The 18,651-nt window shown below is 32.6% G+C and overlaps 1 protein-coding gene across 1 annotated transcript in view; it reads left to right on the top strand.

Annotated features, from left to right (window-relative positions):
* Positions 1-13,168: 13,168 nt before the first annotated feature.
* The window catches only part of LOC110032896 (aquaporin NIP3-1), a 6,346-nt gene continuing 863 nt past the window's right edge, over positions 13,169-18,651 (top strand). Inside the window, exons 1-4 of the mRNA XM_020736679.1 lie at positions 13,169-13,374; positions 13,476-14,066; positions 16,975-17,400; positions 17,499-17,560. Coding sequence (XP_020592338.1) covers positions 13,854-14,066; positions 16,975-17,400; positions 17,499-17,560 — 701 coding nt within the window. The 5' untranslated portion in view covers positions 13,169-13,374; positions 13,476-13,853. The remainder of the gene's footprint in view (positions 13,375-13,475; positions 14,067-16,974; positions 17,401-17,498; positions 17,561-18,651) is intronic.

The raw sequence follows: 18,651 nt of genomic DNA on the forward strand, positions 1-18,651 counted from the left end.
TATATATATATATATATATATAATATCTCTTTCGCTCTCTCTACACATGCATACACACGAGAGAGCACGGGCATGCGGATTAGGAGTATACATGTACATCACAAGTACGCCAATCAACATAGTGAATATAGAATTTTTCGAACCCATAATAGTTTTGCTATAAATTATGAAAAAATGACATCACAACAATAGTAAATATTTAATGTGTATGTTTAGTAGTTCACAAGAAACTCAAATAATTGCATAAAAATCTTCTAAGAAATACCCAAAACAAAATAAAATTTTCCAAAGGAACCTAAACATGTAATGTGCTAAAAAGTTGTCATGGTTCATAATTATATAATGAATTATTATTTTTGTATACAAAATGCAAATTAATATTTTTTTTCAAAAATATTCTTAAGAATCATTGCATGAAATAATGGTAGGACCACTTTTCTTGCTGCATCATCATCGAATAGCATAGAAAAACGACCACCAAAAGATATTGCCTCTCCTCGTGTTGAAGAAAAGAAAGGCTCTGAATGCATCTTCACCATTACGCTTGTATCTCCCATGTCGTCAACTCTCTCTCCCACTCTCTCTTTCTGTCTAAGAAGGCATGCTTTGAACGAATATAAGGGCCCATTTAGGTAGTGGAGTTGCTCTATGCCCAGCATCTTAGCTAGTGGTTGATGTAGCTTTAGGAATCCTGACCTGTTAGCTCTTCATGTTTGGTGTTTGTTTCTTAACTATTATGTGTGTAAAGTAGTGTCAGGCATAAATAATAGTGTTAGAGTTGCCGTATGGATGGAGAAATATGACGTCAATGTGTTTTAAATGCATATAATATATGTTTGGTTAGTATGTCTTAAGATTTTAAAATCATTTTTATACTTATAATAGTGATTTTTTCAATTAGATATATTTTAAAAATGTTATAAATGCAAGCGTGTAGATGCATATTATCCTTTGATTAGAGATAAAAAAAGCATTTTTAGCTAGTTTGTTTATTATGTTTATAACTGATGTGTGTTGGAAGATTTACAACTGCAGAGTAATAAATCAACATCTTAGTGTAGCACAAACATAGATAATAGTGGAGTAATAGGAGGCGACATCATGATTTTTATGTGGAAACCCCTAGAGAAGGAAAAAGTCACGGGCCTAGGCCAGTCGAATAATTCTCTTGTAATTGTGAGTGCTTAAGTCCACTCTTCTCCTAAATTAGGAAAGATTAAATTACATTAAAAGTATAATAGTAGTTTTTCGTGATTAGGCTACAACAATGTAATTCTTGGTGGTTGTAATAGTCTCAACTTGCCGTAGAGGTCATAATTTTAAGTTGCATGTTCAATGAGACAAGTAAGTCATAGTTGGTCACATAGGTCGTAGTGGTGAACCACGATAATGTCTGTAGAACACAAATGTCAGATTTGGGAGATGCAATAACTTATGTAGTTCGTAAAGGCTGGAGTTGAGAGCTGCACGAGTTGTGAGCTACATATGTTGTATTTGGTTGCACAGGTCGTCGTGGTGAGCAGGGATAACATATGGCCACATACACCATAGCAATGGGTTGTAAGACTACACCCAATCTTATGGGTCGTATTAGGGAATTGCACTAACATTAGTAGACCATAGAGGTTTGAGCTGAGAGTTGTATGTGTTGTGAGCTACGTATGTCATAGTAAGTCACCTAAATTATAGTGGTGAGTTGTGATAATATATGTAGACCATAAAGGTCAAATTTTGGAGTTGCGTGAGATAAGGGTCATGCAGGCTATAGTCAGCCACATAGTAATGGTGAGCTGCGATAATGTTTGTAAGTCACAGATGCCAGAGTGAGAGTTACAATAACACATGTAAGTCATAGAAGTTAGAGTTGAGACCTATATGAGCTGTGAGCCATGTAAGTCATAGTTGGACACATAGGCCATAGTGGGAGTTATGATAACATCCGTAGGCCATGGAGGTGGGGGTTGAGAGTTTCGTGAGCTGTGAACCACTAATGCTTTTGTTGATCAAATAGGCCGTAGTGGTGAGCTACGGATGTCATCACATCTACTGACTCTGACCCTTGTGTCTTACTGATGTCATCATAACTCTCCGCGACAGTCTATGTGACTAACTACTTCCTACTCGACTCACTACTTGTGCAACTCCGGACTTCGACCCCTGTGACCTACAAATGTCATAACAGTTCTCTGCTACAGCCTATGCGACCAATTACGGTCTACGTGGCTCACAACTTGTGTAGCTCTCGACTCCGGCACTTGCGGCCTACGCGCATCATTAAAACTCGCCACATTGGTTGTAGTTAATCATCATTACAACCTATGTGACTAACTAAAGCATATGTGGTCCACATTTCATACAAATCCCAACTCTGGTCTCTGCTTTCTACAAACATCATCATAACTAAGCACTACGACCTATATGACCAATTATGTCCTACGTGGCTTATCAGTGCTCGTGCAGTTTCAGACTTATGCTTTTTGGCCTACGAACAACATCATTGCTCCCCGTTATGACTTATATGACAAAATAGACCTACATGGACCACAACTCACACAACCTCCAGTATCTGGTCTCTACGGCCTACCGACGTTATCACAACTCGCATCTACAACCTATGTGACCAACAACAACCTATATGGCTCACAAATTCTACTGCTTCCTACCATGTTTTCTGTGGGCAACCAACATTTCGAAAGCAACCATCTACAACCAACATAATCAATTATTACGATGATTTTCAACAACGACTTATATGACTAGCTGACTTCACGACCACTAGCACAAAATTCACAACAGATTATTGCCTCCATAATACTCGACTACAGTCTTTCCAACATACTATCATTGATAACTACATTCTTGTAACTCCATCTCCCCTTATTCAGGTGAAGAGTGGGCATGTGTACTCACCTTTTGTAGTGAATTATTTAAACCGGGCCAAACCCGATGCTTTTTTCTCCTTTCCAGGCTTTTGCAAGTACCAAAATGAGGCCTCTTCTTCTGCTTACTTCTTTTTCATTATCTGATGTGTGTTGGAGTCTCATACAATACTAAGAAGATAATTCATCACTCTATCGCTGCAAATCTTCCAACACCCATCAACAAGCCTAATTTTTGTGCAAGAAACATCTCATCACTCCTCAAGTTATGAGACTTAGGAAAATGTACATACATATCATACATTCTTATATAGATATATATATATATATATACATGTCTAATATACATTCAAAATTTAATATTAACATTTATTGCACTTCATTTAAAGTTTTACATATGAAAATTAGTAGTAGCAATTCTTTTTTTGGTAATCCAGCAAAAAAAAAAAAAAAAAAAAAAAAAAAAAAAAAAAAAAAAAAAAAAAAAATTAAAAAAAAAAGATTTCAATGCATATAAATACAAAAGGTAAGATGTTAGATATATAAATACGTAAAAATTATTATTGAATTGTCAGTAAATGAAAGTATTTTCTCCATATCTAATGTCTAAACTTTCATATTTACATTCCTACCACTCAAATCTTAACATTATATTAAACATAACACTTTTGCTAACTTTTTAAAAATAAAATATATAATTTTCACGCATAAATTTCAACACCAAAGTGTTATGAATACAAATATCTAATTTTAGATGTTAGATATATAAATACATAAAAATTATGTGGTATGCATGCGAATCCCCGCTACGACCTGTGGCTTAATCATCTCAATCAAGCCGCTGCTAAGTCAGAATATGGCGTGATTAAAGTGAAAGAATATATTAATGAACGTGGGCTTAGCATTTCTTCGTCGGTGCTCAGCTAATAAAACGGTGTTCATGAATGTGCATTAATTATGAGTAATGATGAGGATGGGAATCAAGACTTGGTGGTTGAGATGATTAAGCCCAGAATGGCCGTTAATCATGTGATGAGAAAAAACTCGAAGCAAAATTTTTGCTTGTAATTCGACTTAATTTTTACTATTCAATCTTGATCCGAGTTAAAATTCAAATCAATTCTCGATCAATTAATGTACTTTGAGCTAAATTCTCTAAATTCATAATCCTAACATCAGTAGGGTCGTTAATGATCCTATTTCGAACAGAGAGGCGGGCGGCTTGAAAAAATTCGATGTTAAATTTGGCTCGTAGCTCGGCTAATATATTTCGATCCGAGCCAAAATTCGAATCAATTTTTGAGCGGTTAAGGATCTTCGAGGTAAATTCGTCCCAGTTAACAATAAGAACATGAAAGATTGCTTGATTTGTGCTTATGAGTTGATTAAACTAGTGGCAGCAGCTAATCTGGATTCTTTTTAAGGATGTAATTAGCTAGCGATTCAAACATTTTCTGAAGGTGGCTAAATTCACTGTGAACACCTCTTTCTATATATATATATATATATATGTATTTACATATCTAGTGCCTAAAAAAAGAATAACAGTTAAAGTGAAGTTTAATGATGTAGGCCCAACTAATAATATGTCTGAAAGTTGTATGATTAGATGATTTCAAATCTCGCACATGGTTGTTGGCCAGAAATTTGTACCGGAAATAATGTCATTTAAGGAAGAATTATGTAAGCGAAAATATCTAGATTTTGCATAATCGACATAATTAAGTTTCACCAATATTTGGCATCATTTTAATTGATCGGTACGACACACTCAATTCTTTCCATGGGACACCTCTTCTCTCCTTTGCCCAAAAGAAAACTCGCAATCCAATATTTCCCGTCGACAAAGAAGACACGATAAGTAAGAAACTTCCAAAAATTTATTATGAGAGTTAGAACGTCGTGATATGGCTCTTCGGTACTACAATGATACGCTCTCGGGTTCTTAATCTAAATTGCGGTGCTCCTCTACAAGCACTGGAATGCGGGTTATCGGGTTCTGAAACTTGAACTGGGAGTTACGACATTGTCTCATGGGCGTTGTGGTGTCGTCTTCGTAATGTTGGGGCATTAGGCTTTAGGTAAAGGAGGAAAAAACCCATTACAGGTAGGCAGACCCCATATCTCCTAAGTAACTGACAGTCAATCTTGATCGTCGAAATTAAGAGCTTGGAATGTCCAATTGATTAAAATGATTAGGCTCCACATAAGAACAATCTCTCACTTCAAGATTGATAGTAATCAATCTCACTCCTTCAAATGTGCTGCATCTTCACAATTATAGTTGTAGTGTGGCTCATTCTTGTCTCATTCTTCCTGAACTCTAACTAAAGTTAAGCATAGTTTCAATTTCATAGCTGCCACAACCTTTGTCCACCTGCCTGCATGATTTAAAGCTATATCCATCTTCTCCAAAAATAATTGAAAAACTTATAGAAGCGAACAAATGAAATGATACATTGGCGGAATTTGTTTTATTCTTATAAGAAATGTGATATTCTTCATTAGATGAATGTCACTCATACTGTCATCATATGAATATGATAAACTATCTTTCGATCATCACAGATATTTTGACATCTAGTAGTGATTATTTTTCTCCCCAAACATGCAGCTCACGACTATCAAATGCTTATGCTGAAATATACTCGTGAAGCCGAACAAAGTATGGGCATGCTGTGACATTTTAATACCATGCAAAATTAAATTATTATATTAAATCTTAACCCATTGTTTAATTATATATAAAAATAGATCAAATCCTATCTTTAGAAAGTCAATTTAGTTCTCTTACTTTATAAATCCACACGCCTATATTGAATAAATGAAATAAGGTATGGATCTGGATATAAACAAATATATCATCTCTTTTATTTTATTTTATATGAAGATTTACATAAATACGACTTAGTTTAAATTTTTTTAAAAAATATGTATTTCACATTTTAAAAGTAGTATTTGAGTGGAAAATTTTGGCATTAGATCTGTAAATATGTAAGAATTGAGTGGTATATCTGTAAATTCAGTGTTTTATAATACCGACTAGCCAATCAGGTTAGTTTGTCAACATATCACACCGGCGACCGACTCACATCACTGAATAAAATTTCTCAAAACAAAAAAAATAATAATAATAAATTTCATCCGGCTGAATTTTAACTGATCTAACATTTTATTTATTTATTTGGATAATATTATCAAGTAAATTAGATTTTTATCATCACAGTTATATGGGGGTTGTTGAACTGTATTTTGCGCTGTTATGATATTCTGTTCAGATGCTCAAAAACTGTCCTGGCATTGCAGAATCAACCTCATATTCTTCATATTTATGAAGTCGCCCGAAACATGAATTGTGCATCACTACAACTCGCCCATGAGAGTAAATATTACGTGCGGCAACTGCATGTGACAAGAACGGTCCGGATGGGCAGCGGTGGGATACATGGTAGCGTGACTGCATTTGAACCTTCGTTCGGACATGTGATCCGCTGCATCCAATATTTTCTCAGTGGATGGACTCACGATTTTGTTAGAAATTCATGTTTGAACTTTATGACACAAATTCCAAAAAAAAAAAAAAAAAAAAAAAAAGTCAAAAAATTTATTCATGATTTTTACATATCTATAATAAAGTAACGTATACCTGTATTCATGATTAAGAAATTTTAACTTTAAGAAATTTGATCTTGAAGAGATGGAATTTCTCTCTCTAATTCCTTAAAATTTTCTGTACTTTCTGATGGAGGGAAATGTACGGGGCGTGTTAGGTAGAGAGATGACCCATTCTCAAATTCATGCATTATTTAACCATCATCCATCAAAGGGGTTACTAACCAATAATATTTATGATAATTTAATAAATTAATTGATTTTTTTTATAAAATCAATGACATAAATTAGTAACATTTATTTATTTTAGGGATTATATGAGTTACAAAAATTAATATCATAAGTTATGACTTAAGTTATGAGTTAAGATAATAAATAACTTAAGTTATCAAAATAAATATCATAAGTTGTCATAATTTATGACATAAGTTATGAGTTAAGAAAATTAATAACTTAAATTATCAAAAATAAATCTGTTATTAAAATAAATGTGAGTCATAAATAAAAATATAACAGATTCTGCTTACTTGCTAATTTTAGGTGCCCAATATACTCGAATGCTCACCATAAGTGTTCATTAGGCCAATTATAGGTTCTATTATGAATGTCAAAAATATACCAAAAAATCTATTTCAAACCTAAGCATGTCCGCCTTAACTATTTAACGCGTTTTCGAAATCCTTATTGAAAAATTATGCAAACATTAGAAATCAGAGCTTCTCAAATTTTCTCATCAATACAATATCAATGTTGATGTGCGTAATTATATGAGATGATGTCTAATAGTTAGATATTTTCTCCCGCACTGAAAGATCTCATGCTCGTACAATAATTTCTCTTTATTCATCTAATAAATTTATCTATTAGATTTGTAAAAGTTGACTTGGGGTTCACATTCTCAACTGTATATTTTGAATATTGGTAAATATGCAAAAAAAAAAAAAAAACATAAAGGTTAGTAATGTCATATCACCAGTTAGATATATGATCAAGGGTCAGTTTGGGGTTGTTTATTTAATGTGGTAGCGTTTTGAAAATGCACATGGACTGTTTGTGTAAATTGTGTTTTGACAGCTTATGCGTTTTGAAAACGCTGAAAGTAGCGTTTTCACACCGCACCTATCTAGGTGCGGTGGGAGTTTTCTGGTAGCGGTCTGAGTTTTCCAAGAAAATAAAAATTTTTAATAGCCACCGGACCTAACTTATCAGCAACTTATTTTTAATCAGCTTATCAGCAGATTATTCAATAAGCAGATTATTCAACAATAAGCTGCAGCTGCCCCAAACAAACCCTAAATGATAGTTCATTATTGCTCTACCGTCTTCAAATCCCCTTTAAAAAAGTATTAAAATATGATCAAACATAAATTGATCACAATGAAAAATAAATTAAAGATAATTTGATCATTATTTCAACTATGATAAAAAAATGATTGAACATGAATGGATTATTTTTCGGCCAATATTTGAAGATGCTTGGAAGACCATTCAATCATTATGTGATTATTAGATGAAGACATTTCAATTGTTATTCAATCATTATTTAAAAAATCATCCCAACAATATATATATATATTGGTTATAGTTAGATTATAATTCAAAAATTCTTCAAGAAAAATTGATTCATATTTGATTGATTATTATTTGAAATTATTTGATTATTTTTCAAGCATGATTTGATCTTCGTTTGAAGTCTATCCACATATTATTCAAAGTATTTCGGACAAGATCCATTTCTTATTCATAGTTCAATCATCGCTCAAAAATTTTTTTGGTCATAGTTTACAACAAATTCAATCTTAGTTCGGTTCATAACTCAAAATTGCTTTGAAGTTTATTCAATATTTCTTTGTCCATGATTGGAAGATGCTTTAAAGATAATTTGATTATGATTTAAAGATGGCTCAATCATTAATGAGTCATCAAACTACTTTTATCATTTGACACAAATTTTGAGATATTTTTTGAATATGAAATATTCTAAATCCAAATTAAAGGCTATTCAAGACCTCAATTTCAAGAAGTTTATAGTCAAAGTGACTGTCTCGATACCCGCTGATACCAAAATAGATTTGATATCAATCCAATTTAGTCCAAATCAAACTATTAAAATAGCTTTGGAGGTTTGAGATTGTCAATTGTATGACCAAATGAACTTAAAATTCCTTAATTTTGAGGTCATTAAAGTCCTAAAATCATTAAAATATTCTCCTTTGATAAATATAAATCAATGTGGACGGTTCAATTAGGTGATTATGAGAGTTAATCGCCAAAAAACTAAAATGCCCCTCCCATTAGACTTATAAATAGACTCACTCTCTTCACTAGAAAGAAAAGAAGAATGAGTCAAATTCTAGTGGTGTTTTGGACTGAAAACCTGATGATAATTAACTTCTAGCTAATGTAGCCGCTGACCACCTTCAACCTCTATCTGTTAGTTGCCGTCGATCATCACTGGCCGCCCCCTTGCTCACTGTCGTTAGCGAACTTTGTTGTGGAATGATGTATTCCCGAATATTATGCAACAAATATCCTGAAAATTCTATTATTAAGTATCCTAAATACAATGTAGCGTATAACCTTGCATTACAAATCTGACGATTACTTTTGATAACAACTAACTATTTATAGCCATTGTACTCAGAATATGACAACTCTCTTCAAACTCTTAAAGTGTTGTGTACATTTTTCACGAACAAGTGTTATACTTAGTGTAATGTTCTAACTCTTCTTTCCTAATGGTATGACAATTGTTTATCTTTATAATTACACATTTATAGTGAATACTTTATCTAGGCCACTTTTCAAAACTTTTCATGTAAAAAATCCATGTCTTCTTGTGTTCTTTTTGAATTGTTAATGTGTGTGTGTGTTGAATTTTCATATAATATTGAGACGTTCAATTATCACTCTGCTATTGCAATCTTTTGACAAGCAATAATCATATTTATTACTCATCATCTATTCAAGAATCTTAAGTGATGATTGTAAAATATCAATAGCTATGATACATTAAACATTGCTCATTGTGTGGTAATATGTGATTGTCAATTAGAAATGGTAGAGGTCAAGCGACACCACAGATTGTGACTCAATTGTTCTCTATCTCAAGAAAAGGATAGATAATCTGTAGGATTAATGCCCTGTGTCAAAAGCTAATCAATGTTAGACATCGATTGTTGGCATCAAACAACAATCAAAGTGAAATGTTAGACCTATAGTAAGAAGTATGTTCAACTTTATTGTTCTCTTGAGCAGATGAAAAATCAGGTGACCCGTAAGCTTAATGTTAAATGTTGACGAAGGAAATTAGTCATTAGACGAGAATTATTGTCTGATAATGATGACGATAGACTTGAGATATTCACTCACGGTCAATGTCGCGTATTGGCGATGACAAACAATGCTACTAGTTGATGTCTTGCAGTCAGTGATACAGAAGAGCTCTGAAATTCTCCAAATTTAAAAATTTTCACCACCCATTTGATTTTTTTTTAAATCTCATTTCTTTGGTGATCCCATAGTTAATTGATCTTAAAAACTTATTAGACTTCTCTAATTTAGGCATTTATTTTGACAATAGGAACCAAAAATTCAAAGGGCATTTAGTCCCTCAAAGATCATTAGGAGTTTATTTATACTTCTGAATGCTTAATCAATGCGTTAAGTTGATACTATTTAGGCTCACCATGTCAAATCACTTTATTTGGACTATGTATTTATTGAAAAAAATATAGGGATGATCCTATTTCCAAATTCAAAATTATAGCTATCACTACTCAAATATCTTGAATTAATTAAAATTTGTAATTGATTAAATTAAATAATTTAATTAGTATCAATTATTAAAAGATTATAGTTGTACACTCATAAAGTATTAGGGCTGTGAAATTGGCTCGAAGTTCGTGAATCGCTCGAAAATCAGATCGAATTTTAGCTCGGATCAAACCATTCGAGTCGAGCTACAAGCCAAATTAAAAGACCAAATGTATTTAAATCCTTCCTCTGCCCAGATCGGGATCAGATCGGTATCGAAATAAATTCTTTTGTATTTATGTATAAAACACCTAATTTTTTAGTTTTATATACATACAACTCAGTTGGTGAGGTTTTTCTTTTTTGCTTAAGCGGAGTGGCAGTGGTTCACATCTTAAAAAAAATATACAATTTTTTCTATTGGGTTGATCGAGCAGGTCAAGGCGGGTTCGTCCCGGACCAATCTGGCTCATGAGCCAAAAATGGCCTTCGAGCCAACTCGTTATTTGAGCCGGCTCGATAATTGGATCGATCCACACTAGATCGGATCGAAATATACTAGATCGATCCATGATCCGATTTCGATCCGTTCAAAAAAATTTCTACCAGATTTCGACCCGGCCTTAAATCAGCTAGAACTCGGACCGTTCACCCCTTTATAAAGCACCAACGTAAAATGATTTTTATTGTTATTCTCTACATACATTATCACGTTATTTCTTAATGTTATGCAAAGTAAAAGGCATTTACACAAACAAATGCCAAGAATTCATAAAATTGCAGATTTTCTAAAATCCTCTTAAGCGTGCAAAGCATTAATCATATTATAATGCAACTATCTGACTCATCAAGTTTCATTCGACCCATCTTGTTTAGACACTCGATTTTACTTTAGGCTTGTCAGAAATTGAAACTCATTTGATATTCCAATTTGACACCAAAAACATCCAAAAATAGCTTAACAATGACTTGATATAGATTTGATTTAATTCAGATTGAACCATTTTTTTTGTCATCTGGTAAGTTTAGTTGTATATTTGCTGAAATTGATGTTCTTGATAATTTTTAATTCAAGTTTGAATATTTCTTATTCTAAAAATTTTCTCAAGCTTTGAGTCATGCCTCTATATTCAGTGTATATCATGACTGATTAATAAATAATATTAGCACTATTATATGTGACTACAAATTAAACTTTTTAAAGCAAAATACTCTTTCTATACATAATTAGTTTTATGAACATATGATTGAAAAACCTAATCCATCTGAGATAAATGCTCAATATGTTCATGACTTTTAATCAGTTTCTAACTTTGCTTTTCTTCATGCATATCACACTATTTCAGGACTTATAGTCAATTTATTATATAATAACTATTAAGATTACAACATAAAATTAAAGCTAAGCTAATATATTATTTTTTCAAAACCAAATTACTGAACCGAATCGCGCAAATTTGATTGATTTAACCCGGTTTCAAGAGTACATTTATTAAGCCGTTTTAAAAATCTGATGGAAACCTACTAATCTTCATCCTACGAGCTAACCCGAGTTAAGCTTGATTTACGTATATAAAGTATAACTATCATTCGCATCAAATTAACTTCAGGTCAAATTTGAGCATTTGGGTTAAGCTTGATTTACGAGTCAACTCGAAACCAATTTAAAGATTAAGTACATCGAGATTTAAAACCCTAATCCAACTAAATAATTAATTGATTTGCCTTTAATTATTATTATTATTTAGCTTGACACCTTTGGCCCCAATTTTATGGAAAAACTTTTGAGTAGGTTCTTCCACGCAGAGCTCCGTCCGGACAACGGCGGCAATTCTCCGATCGCAACAGAGAGATGAAAAAAAAAACAAGCAGCAATCAAGTATATCGCGACCGTTGTACAGACACAACATACACAAAAATGACTCAAATTTTACGATGCGAGTGCCCCTCATCTGAAATTGCTTAAAAAAAAAAAAAGATATTTATTTTGGTAAGTGAGAAGTAATTAGTTGGCCCCATCAACTTTGTCAACGTTCATTACTTTATAGAAGAGTAAAAGTAAAGAAACACTTCAATTAAAATTATATAAAAATAGAGATTGATTAAATGTACACCCTCTCAAATAAAATATATGTAATAATTTTGATTTTTCATTTAATTTATTTAAGTATTATTGCGTTATGCTTTAAATAATGAAGCAAGATAATGTTAAGTATGATTATTTGGTTCAAATTGAAGAGGCCCTCGCTAACAAGGTGGAGCCTAATTTTTATATTTAATTTTTATAGGTTATTTAACTGAGAATATTTTAAAATTTTTAGTGTATTTTTAATACTAGTTGGAAAAAAATTATGATTTAATTCTTTGGAATTAAATAATAATAAGTTTTACATGCGAACAACTTGTTTGTCTTTTACATTGATCCCTTACTTTTTAAATGTTTTTATAATCTGTCCCAATAAAAAAAAAAAAAAACTATTTTTATTAGATTTAATCATGATAAATTATTAAATTTATTTATTTTAAAAATATATAAAAAAAATTGTCCATGAACATATTAGGACTTTTTACTCTTATGGGTGTCTGTATAAAAGAGAAATTATTGCATCTCTGCATGCGGTGTCCGATCCTGACTGTAGATCACGGTGATCTACGGTCAAGATTATTTCAGTTTTTTTTTTTTAAAATTAGGTGGGATCCACCGAAATATATCCTGACCATAAATCACCTGTTACGTGCGGTGTTCGATCTGCATGGAATAATTTTTCCTGAATAAAGAGCTGCTAACTTTGTTTTTCATGTAAAAAGTAAATTTTAGATGTCTGAAATATAATTATATAAAAATTGGGCGGTACATAAGTAAATGCATCTTTTTTAAATCAAAACTATTAGTTTTTTTCATTAAATTAGTGCTTGCTTTTGCATTGGTTTCATTACCATTGACCACCACCACCCTTCTTCATATAATTCCAATGGTTCCCTCCTCCTAAGCGCTGCTTCATCTCTCTGTGTCTCTCTCTCTCTCTCTCTCTGTCCCCGTCTGTCAGTCTCTCTCTCTCTTTCTCCGAGGAAGTATCATACCAACCTGGAAGCAAACAGAGGAAAGCTCCGAGGCTTCACTTAATCTGTGAGCATCCCTTAATCTTTCTTGCAGCTTAAACTGTAAATTTCCTAAATATATCATGTCTTAAAGCAAAATTATGTTTTTTTCATTTTCTTCTTTTGCAGCTTGTAGTACTTTTGAAGGCCTGGATCCCTTTCCTCCTATTCCTTAACCACACCTCAAAAAAATATTTTAATTATGTAACTTCTCCTTCTCCAATTCCCAATCCATTAAATTACAAAAAACAACAAAAAAAAAAGAAAAAAAAGAAATTTATAGATAATCTCTTTCTTATAATTCCTTAATCTGGCTTTCCCCCCTTCCCCATTTATCCCTTAATCAAAACTTTATAAAAACTCCAAATCATGTAACTTTTTTTCCATCGAAAGTCAATCCCTCCCAAAAAATTCATAAAAAAAAAAAAACCAAACCTTTACAAAAATCGTCAAATCATGTAATTTTCACCCAAAAAAAAGGTAATTTTGCAAAACAGTGAATTTTCAATGCCGATGGATGCTGAGAGCCCTAATTTATCGGCGCCGGCAACGCCCGGCACTCCCGGAGCGCCGCTCTTCTCGTCACTCCGGGTGGATTCTCTGTCATACGATCGAAAAGCCATCCAGAGCTGCGGCAAATGCCTGCCCGTTGATTCCTGGATGTCTCCCCAATCGTGTATCACTGCCTTCCCAAAGCCCGACGTGTCGCTCACTCGCAAGGTACTTTTTTTTGTTTCGTCCGACCTGTGTTTCACCAATTTTTAGTATAATTAGATGTCCGCATGAATGTAGATTATTGTTATATTAGAGGCTTAATCATCACTAATCCCTTTTAGGAATCTTGATTAATTAATTAAAATGATGAAACTTCGCATCGCATGCACTGTTGTACTTTTCTCCACCGACGCTCGGAATTGACAGTGCACAGAAATACCGGTGTGGTGCCATTAAATGAGTGGTGAGAAGTCTAATTGGTTGAACGAGAATTGAGCGACTGAATTTATAATGAGACAAATTAATAATTTTTTAAGAAATTTACATTCATGTATTTATATATCTAACATTTATAATATTAGATTTACATATTTTGATGTTGAAATTTATGTGTAAATATGTGTATTTTATTTAAGATAATTAGTAAGAGTGATAATTTTGATGTGCCTGAAGGACAACATTACAGAAAGTCATCGTCTTAAATGATTTGATCATATTAAATGTCGACTATTTGGTGAAGAGTAGAGTGGACTTAAGAAGACTTACATATTTTATAAAAAATGATCTTAATTTATTTGACTTAAAATTAAAATATGACAATGCATAATTGAGAAAAAGGTTCATGTCGCAAAATTTTGGTGTGATGATGAATTTTGAATGTTATTTTTGTAAATATGAAAGCAAGGATCTTAAATATATAGATATATGAGAATTATGTGGTATGCATGCAAATGCCTCTAAATTCTCATGTTATAAAAAATTGAAGTCCTAAAATTTATCTTTATTAATCCTTCCCAAATTTGTTTTTATACTCTGATAGTTAATTGAAAATCGAGCCGAATTTTGCCATTTGCGAGCACGGTTATCGATTCAACGCGAACAGGAATACGAAAGAAAACTATTTGGCTGTACTCATTGACTTTTAGGGTTCTTCCGCCTTTTATTTATGTATTTTTTTCGTTCTTAAATGCTCTTTTTTCTTTTCTTTTTTTATTAATTAAGGAATAATAAGACTAAAAATTAATGATTAATAGTTAGAATTTACTTTAAATATGACTATCCTATTTACCCTTCTATACTAAACTTTGAGAATTCTATTTTAGGCACTGAAAATAGGATGCTAAGACAAGAGACAAAATTTTAGGCATTTACATGCAATGTATTAGAAATAACGCTATTTATAAAATTATTTGCTATTTCTGCAATTTTTATTTTTATTTTTTACCAACTCTTATCATATATATATATATATATATATAAGGGTCAATTTGGTTGACTGTAAGGTAATGATAAAATTACTAAGAGAAAAATATATTTCTTTCAAACAGTTCTGTATAAAATAATTGACACATAAAATTAATTAGTATTTCATTATATCACTATAAATCGCGTTAAGCAACCCTATCTGTAGCGTTTGTCATATTCTTTGTCATAATACGATGACTGATTGCTAAATGATATTTTTTATAGTAAATACAAACATAAAAAGCATTTATTCCTCTATGCTTACACGTAGGGTTATGAATTTAGCCCAAAGATTGTTAATGGCTCCAAATTTGATCTGAATTTTGATTGAATTTAGACCGGACTGAAATAAACGAGCAGAAATGGTAAATTTAAATTTTTTTAACCAGTTTGAGCCGTACATGAATGATGAATCTGCTCGAATTTTTTTTTTTTTCGATTTTGAGCTGGAAAAAATCTAAATAACTCAATTTGCGTCATCTCATGTTAGTCTCGAGTCAGACCAAATTCGATATGATTTTAAGCCAAGTTGGCTCGAAATCGAAGATACCGGGCAACAAGCCAATTTCTAGCCTCACTTAATGCATTCAAGCCAATTTTCAGCCGACTCCAATTTGGCGCGAGATTGTATCATCAACAGCCTTAACAATAGATTAAAAATAGTAATAAATAATCGTTTTATAGAACCTAATTATTTAATATATGTAGATGAAATATGTAATGAGCATATTAGGTGTAGATTAAGGTTTGTTATTGTTATCTTCAATATTCCAACGCAATAATTCACGATTAAAGCCTTCAATAATCACATATCAATTATTCGTATTGTTCTTTTGTCATTATAGAACATATACCTTTAGAGGTTTCAGACGTGGCCGTTTTGCACGAGGCTTTTTAAATTAATTAATTAGATTTTAATCCTGCTTTCTTCACCGAGGTAATTGTTTTTATTTGTTTATATTTGTTTTTTTTTTGCTGTTTTGAAAGCTTATTGGATTCTTTATTTTTAGTTTGTAATGAATTATAGGGGTGTAAACGAGCCGAACACGAGCGAGCCCAAATTCAGCTCGTGTAGTCAATGTTCGTATTCGGCTCGTTTGTTTAGGAAGCCGAAGTGAGCTGAACACGAGCCGTTCAGGAACAAAGAGTCATTTTGACAACCCTAATCTCGTAGCAATAAGATTTTAAGGATTGGGACAAAATTTAAAACATCATTTGAATCTAATTTAATATTTTTTATCCTATATTCTTCATTAATACTTTTAATTGATTATAAATCTTTGTAGCCTTGTAGTCAATTAAATTTTCTAAAAATAATATTCATCAAAGGTATATATATATATAATTAGTAATATTTCGAGTCAAAATTAGCCGAACATGAACAATATGTTCGGCTCGTTAATTTAGCGAACGAGCCGAACACGAGCTTATTAACGAGTAGAACATGAGCTGTTCGCGAACAACGAGCCGTTTTGACAGCCCTAATGAATTACAATCATCTTGTTTTATGGAGTGGAAATTTTGAGGGGTTAAAATATTATATTTAAAATTTTGAAGGGTTAAAATGTTAAGTAAAAACCTCAGAATAAATTTAAAGCCTTGAAATTTAATTTTATTTATGCTCAAAAGCTCGCTACATTCAAAAAAATCAAATCCATTTACATCCCAGCTGGGAGCCGAATTTGTGGGCACATTCATCCTCATCTTCTTCGCCACCGCGGCCCCAATCGTGAACCAAAAATACGACGGAGCAGAAACCCTAATCGGCAATGCGGGCTGCGCCGGTCTGGCCGTCATGATCGTGATCCTCTCCACCGGCCACATCTCCGGCGCACATCTCAACCCCTCTCTCACCCTCGCCTTCGCCGTCCTCCGCCACTTTCCCTGGATTCAAGTTCCGGCCTACATCGCCGCGCAGGTCACCGCCTCCATCTGCGCCTCCTTTGCTCTGAAAGGGATCTTCCATCCTTACCTCGCCGGCGGAGTTACGGTGCCTTCTGTAACCGTGAGTACGGTTCAGGCTTTCTTTATCGAGTTTGTCATCAGCTTCAATCTGCTCTTTGTGGTCACGGCGGTGGCGAAGGATACTCGAGCGGTCAGTCCATATCTCTTTCTCTTTTGCTCTGTTTGTGTTTCTGTTTGATTGTTATGTGATTAATTAGCTTAATGACGGGTTTTGTTGCTGTTAATTAGGTGGGAGAGCTTGCGGGGATAGCGGTGGGGGCCACTGTGATGCTTAACATATTGGTGGCTGGGTTAGTATTTTATTAATAATATCAGCTGTTTTATTTAATTTTTATTTTTTTTTATTGGTGTTAGATATAATATATAAATGCATTTAAATTATGAGGTATGTATGTAAAAGTATTGGTAATTTATAAATATTAATTAATTTAAAATGTAAGCAACTTTTATTTGATAAAGAAGAAGACACTTTTATAATGAAAAGACAGGTGTGAATATGGTGTTACGGAGTTGAAAATTGCATTAAGGATTGGATTAATTATTAGATTCAATGCCACTGACCGAGAGAAGGCCGACCACGTCTCAACTTGACATATCACGGTTCAATAATTGCAAAGATGATCGATGCATTGCATTTGTCATAAGAAAATTCACATAAAAAAAAGGTGCTTTTTTTATAATTAATATGCTCTATTCTGTCATGTCAAAAAATTCTCTATGAATTTTTCTCCCCTCAATATAAAAAAATCTCTTTGATTAGAGCGAGGCTTCGTTTGAGAAGATGACGAACCAACTTTGTGTTTGGATCGAAACTTCACCGATGGATGGGGCTCGAAACTAAGCTTGAATCAATAAATTTATAGCTTAGGGTTTAGGGTTGTGTTTATTGTATATAATGAGATTCACTTTTTGCATTATTATATATGATAATTAAAAAATAATGTTATAAATACGTTGAAATGAATTAGAATATAGCTAGGCGAACACCATTGTCAACTCTTGTGCCAAATATATATATACTTTTTAATGTTGTAGGATTTTATATTGATGATGTGTCTGGTCTTTAATGAAATGTTATCCTTGCAATTTCAGATTGAAGCTTACGATAGCATATGAATTGGGCACGATTTACCGTCTAGGTGCTTTGTATTTATGTCTTGTTTTATAATCACTACCTTTTAGTCGAATGTTTATAGTTCAATTACAGATCAGGTTGCATGCAAAATAGAAAATCTCCCCTTTTTCGTAAGTATTTTAAATTACATAGAAAACCCTTCCCCAATAAATGAATTTTCTTTTTAGTTCAATTTTCTTATACTATAGATCGGAAAAATTTTAGCTTTTTAAATTATGTTGCAATCTTATTTACATTATATATATA

This window comes from Phalaenopsis equestris, unplaced genomic scaffold (genome assembly GCF_001263595.1).
Source record: "Phalaenopsis equestris unplaced genomic scaffold, ASM126359v1 Scaffold000002, whole genome shotgun sequence".
NCBI classification, from domain to species: Eukaryota; Viridiplantae; Streptophyta; class Magnoliopsida; order Asparagales; family Orchidaceae; genus Phalaenopsis; species Phalaenopsis equestris.